Genomic DNA, 6,000 nt, shown 5'->3' with positions numbered 1-6,000 from the left:
TTCTTCTCCAGTTTACCAATATCTTAAAAAATTAAAAAGTAATTAATATAATTAAAACATATCACTTTTTGTTTTTAGCTTGAAGTCTTTTTAAATATTGTCTATGATGAGATTTATCTTTAACAAAATTGATTTTACTAAGAAAAATGAATAAAGTAATACAGACTTAGGGAGAAATATTTTAAAAGCCTATGGGAACAAATTATAACATCACTTACAGTATTGACTTACCCAATATAAATAATTAATTTGTACTTCTAAATTAGGTCTTTTATATTCCTATAAAGAATGTGTTTAAGTTATGAAGTCAGAATATATAAATATTTGTAAAATATTTTCTACAAGTCATTCTATCTCTTTGCACTTGACAAATTCGGCATAGCACATTTATCTAAATGTAGACACTAAAATTAGAATTCTATTCTGTAATGCCGTATTATGAAATCCTTAGAACAATCAGGTTCTTTAAAATTATGTCTCCTTGAAATCTTCCAAAAACTTACAAAGCATAAAATGTATCCCACTCACTACACTGTACATCAGGATCAGGCAGATAAACTCCCAGGACACAAGCAAAGACCTTCTCTGGAGGTGATGGTGAATCTGCAGGAAGAGAAAGGAGAGATGGAGACATTATTTAGACAGTCTACATATAAGAGAACCCACATGCACAGTGAATCATATATAAAGTTAAACCCCCAAAAGCATATCTACCAGTGGAATCTTCCTCTCAGATGAACCATTTCATTTTCATGATTCTCCATGAGTTGTTGGTCAAAGACAACACCTTACAACAATGCCTGAATAAAATTAGCCCTCAGATTTCATTTTAGAATACTGTGTTCCAACTTCAAGCTCTGGCCCTTACAAATGAAAAAACGTGAGCTAATTCCCTACTCCTTTGCACACCTCTGTTTCTCAGCTGCAACTGCTAGGACCCTTATACCGTGAGTCTGATAAATGTGTCACCTTTGCTTTAGTCATCCCTGTAATTTTATTGAAGATCTTGAAAAGCACTTGAAAGTTTATTCCCACATAGAATACTTACTGTTCAGTTGGTACAAAGGAGCTTTTCACGCCCTTACCTTTCACTTGCTGTCTCCTTAAGTCCTTAGCCAGATTCATTTCTGAGTCATTTTCTTGTTGGACATCCATCTCAGAGGCTGAGTAATGACAGGATGGTGTTTAGGGTAACAGTACTTAAGTATTTATAAATGATGTGAACAATGACAAGACCCCAAGGAGAGCCTTTGGGGGTGGGGTGTGAGATAAGTAACAGTACTCACTTTGCATTTGACCAATGTGAAATCTTGTTCTAATTTACATAGAGATTTAAATGTGCTTCATGATAGAATAATAGTTCTTAAAATAATATTCTGTGTTTGGCATAATATGATTGTTTGAAGCAATGAAAACTAAGTTATTGAAGAATAAAGAAATTCTGAATAATGATATCATTATTAAAGTCAGAGTTCACTGAAACATTTTAATACAGTTAGAATAACTGTGAGAAGTAAAATGCTGTATAGAAATTGATGCCCTAATTTTTATGACAATTTTTAATTCAGTAATAAACATACTGAGTGTTTTAAAGTTGGGGGAATACTAGTATTAGAATACTTTTCTGGAAGAAATTAATTTTATTTAGTAACATACATTTATTTATTAAAAGGGCAAATTATATTTTAAAATTTCAAGTGATATTTTAAATAATTGTGGAGTTCTGAGAAATCATTATAATTTAAGAAAATATTTTATCTCTGAAAAATACTAATGACATACTAAAAGTGACCAAAACTTACAAATACTAAAAGCAATAGAACATTAAAAGAATTTTAAAAATACTAACTTTACACAAGTAACTTACAATTTATTTAATGGTTAAGATATGAAAACATAAAATGACTAAGAAATATCTATGTCATTTATGGAGGAACATTGTTGGTTCAAAATTCCAGAGAGATTCTATAGCGATCAAAGTCAGTGAAGGTGACTTAAGTGTGTAAGCAAATGAATAAATCTGATAATTTATTCAATAATTCAGTCAATGGGCTCTGCAATCAGTGAGAACTAGAATAAATTCTGGCTTTGAATTTATTAATAGTGTATTACCTTTAAAAGTTATTTAGTGTTTAACAACCTAGCTTACTAATCTAAGGTGGGAATAAAAATATGTTAAGAGTCAATGCACGTAAAGATAACACTCAATCTGACATTTATTAACCCTCAATATGTCACTTGATTTAATTATTTTAACACAATTGTCTTGTTACTATTTTTGATTCTTATTAGACAATGAAAACATAATTCATTAGACAGGACTCTCTTATAAGTATGGCATATTTTTGCACGTGTTGTTCAATTTCTAAAAATATTTTGATTATTTATGATTAAGTTTAAATATTCAACAACAAACATTTTTAAAAGTTTAAATAAGCATTTTACCGAGACTACTAAATTCTGATTTTTATTGCAAGTCACACTGATTTTATTTAATTGAAGTGTATATATGAGGAATTATGTTTTACCTTCACGGCTTGATGAATTCTTGTTAAGAATTTATTTTTAAAATCTGGGATAAATATGAAATAATATACATTTATAATTATATCTATTAATTACAAAATGCAATGGAATTTTATGGAAGTTATAATGATTTTCAAGCCAAAACATACATGCATTTATGCTCTTTAGTAATTTTATACGGGCAAAAACTTGAATATTTTAAGATAGCTACCAACATATTTCATATTTTACCCTTTTTGCCCTAAATTGTTCAAATAAGGATAACAATGTTGTCTTTTATTTGGTTGTATGTGAATTGTACTTCAGTAATACCACATCTAGCATTTGCAATTTCCCATTAAATGAACTGGGCCAGTAGAGAGACAGGAGAGTAGACACACATACCTCTGGGAGCCAGAAAGTTATGAATCCTTAGTGAGAGGCCAGGTCACTCCTGCAAACAAACAATGTCTGTGATGTCCACAGACTGTCCTGTGAAGACTGGGAGTGAATCAAAAAAGAAAAAAAAAAAAAAGTAGATTTCTCATCTCTGTGTCACTTAGAGTTTGAACAGGAAATTCTTACACTTGGGCAAATCTGAAGGTGATTTATCTCATCACACATCTTCCTAGTATAGGAGACTTTGGTCTTGCAATGTGTCACTTGGTTTGTCCATTGGGAAATGCCTCTGAGAAATTATTTTCATATTCTAAAAGCTTTCTGGGACAAAAGACTTGACCCCTCACCATGTTAGCTTATTTCATATTAACATCATGAAATCTTAGGCCTGGTGAAGAGTATCTCAGATGTGTAATTTCTACTCTTAGACAAGGTTGCTAAGTAATGGCCTCACCTCATTTTACTTATATACTCATTGTGTTATTTTAATTAGAATAAATCTAAAACCATAATTCCATTAACAATAGCTACTTAATGATATTTGTCACTAGGATTCTGTAGAATTACTACATTTTCAAAGTATAGTAACTGTTATAACTATTTATTCTCAAATATATCTTCTCACACTCTTGTTTTTAAAATTTCTATATTTAATTTTATTATTTATATATTAAAAATATAAAATTTCTCGATATTAATAAATGTCTGTGAAGGATAAGATAGTAAGCAACACTGAACTATACCATAATGTATAAAATTGAAATATCAAATTAATACTCATATTGTTGATTAATTCATATTCAAATTATAATCAGTAATTTATATTTTAATAGAAGTATTTATTTTAAATAACAAACACCCAAGTCTAACTATGTAGGAGGAAAACAAATGTAATTTTTAAAAATTTCACTTGATCATAACTGGGGAGGCAAAAATATTAGACTTTGAAAACACATGTTAATTGGCACATGAACATTAGAAGAAATCAAACATTACATTCAAATTATCTAGTTTGTATCAGAATTTTTTCATCTGTCTCATATTACATCATGAAAAGAGGAAATGTTTATCTTCTTTAGTAAGTAAGTTAAAACTGGGAGTACCACATCATCCAGCAATCTCATTTCTGAATGTGCATCCAAAGAAACAACACAATTATTTTATAATTTTTAATTTATTGATTGATTTTCAAAATAGAGAAGGAGAAGAGGTTAATAGATAGATAGATATAGATAGATAGATAGATAGATAATAGAAATAAGTCAACTTTTTTGATTCTTTTTTAAGATTTTTAATTCATTTATTTATTTAACATTTTTACAGTTTAAAATTTTTAATAAATTGACTGAATTGTGCATCTATTAAAAAAAAAACACATCTAAAAACCAGGAAAACATTTTTAGATTCTTTTTTTTTTTTTTTTAAAGAACAATATTTATTTATTTATTTATTTTTACATATTTTGATTTCTTTCTTTTTGCCCCCCTCCCTTCTTCCCACACATCCCCTCCCTCCCCAGAGTTTTATGTCCTTTGGTTGACTTATATGCATGTATACAAGTCCTTCGGTTGATGTATTATCTCCCCCAGATCCTCCTCCCCTCCCCGCTGAAATTTGACAAACTGCTTGTTGCTTTACTGTCTCTATATCTATCTTTTGGTTTATCAGTTTATAATGATCTTTATTATCCACAAATGAGTGAGGTCATGTGGTGTTTCTCTTTCATTGATTGGCTTATTTCACTCAGCATGATGTTCTCCAATTCCATCCAGGTTGCTGCAAATGATGAGAATTCCTTCTTTTTTATGGCAGCATAGTATTCCATTGTGTAGATGTACCATGGTTTTTGGATCCAATCATCTGCTGACTGGCACCTAGGCTGTTTCCAAATTCTGGCTATTGTAGATTGTGCTGCTATGAACATAGGGGTGCATATATCCTTTCTGATTGGTGTTTCTAGTTTCTTGGGATATATTCCTAGGAGTGGGATGACTGGATCAAATGGGAGTTCCATTTTCAGTTTTTTGAGGAAATTCCACACTGTTCTCCACAGTGGTTGCACCAGTCTGCATTCTCACCAGCAGTGCACGAGGGTTCCTTTTTCTCCGCAACCTCGCCAACACTTGTCATTTATTGATTTGTTGATGTTGGCCATACTGACAGGTGTGAGATGGTACCGCATTGTTGTTTTGATTTGCATCTCTCGGATAATTAGTGACTTTGAGCATGTTTTCATGTGCCCTTTGGCCTTCCTTCTGTCTTCTTTTGAAAATATTCTATTTAGTTCCATTGCCCATTTCTTAATTGGATCATTCACCTTCCTTTTATTTAGTTGTATCATCTGTCTGTAGATGTTGGATATTAAACCTTTATCAGTAGTGTTATTTGCAAATATGTTCTCCCACACCGTGGGCTTTCTTGTTGTTTTGTTGATGGTTTCTTTTGCTGTAAAAAAGCTTTTTATTTTGATGTAGTCCCAATTGTTTATTTTCTCTTTAGCTTCCATTGCCCAAGGGGCAGTATCAGTGAAGAAGTTCTTTTGGCATACGTCTGAGATTTTGCTGCCTGTGGATGCTTCTATTATTTTTATGGTTTCCCGTCTGATGTTTAAGTCCTGCATCCATTTTGAGTTTATTTTTGTATATGGTGTAAGTTGGTGATCTAGTTTCATTCTTTTGCATGTGTCTGCCCAATTTTCCCAACACCATTTATTGAAGAAACTGTCTTGACTCCATTGTATATTCGTGCCTCCTTTGTCAAATATTAATTGAGCATAGTGATTTGGGTTGATATCTGGGTTCTCAATTCTATTCCATTGATCTATATGTCTGTTGTTGTGCCAGTACCAGGCTGTTTTGAGAAGAGTTGCTTTGTAATACAGTTTGAAGTCTGGTATTGAGATCCCTCCTACTTTACCCTTCTTTCTCAGGATTGCTGTGGCTATTCGGGGTCTTTTATTGTTCCAAATAAACTTTTGGAGAGTTCTTTCTAGGTCAGTGAAATATGTCATTGGTATTTTAATGGGGAGTGCATTGAACCTATAGATTGCTTTAGGAAGTATGGACATTTTGATGATGTTGATTCTACCAATCCATG

At 31.5% G+C, this 6,000-nt stretch overlaps 1 protein-coding gene across 1 annotated transcript in view; it reads right to left on the bottom strand.

Moving 5' to 3' along the window:
• Positions 1-499: 499 nt before the first annotated feature.
• Positions 500-6,000, bottom strand: part of LOC311619759 (NKG2-A/NKG2-B type II integral membrane protein-like) — a gene marked incomplete at its 3' end in the record, with an annotated part of 28,506 nt that continues 23,005 nt past the window's right edge. The window contains exons 7-8 of the mRNA XM_084878285.1: positions 1,086-1,163; positions 500-603 (exon numbers count right to left, since the gene is read on the bottom strand). Coding sequence (XP_084734411.1) covers positions 500-603; positions 1,086-1,163 — 182 coding nt within the window. The remainder of the gene's footprint in view (positions 604-1,085; positions 1,164-6,000) is intronic.

The sequence above is a fragment of the Pipistrellus hanaki genome, assembly GCF_964339955.1.
Source record: "Pipistrellus hanaki genome assembly, chromosome: 3".
NCBI lineage: Eukaryota > Metazoa > Chordata > Mammalia > Chiroptera > Vespertilionidae > Pipistrellus > Pipistrellus hanaki.
The sequence above is the reverse complement of the archived record's forward strand: the minus strand, read 5'-3'. Positions and strand labels throughout refer to the sequence as shown.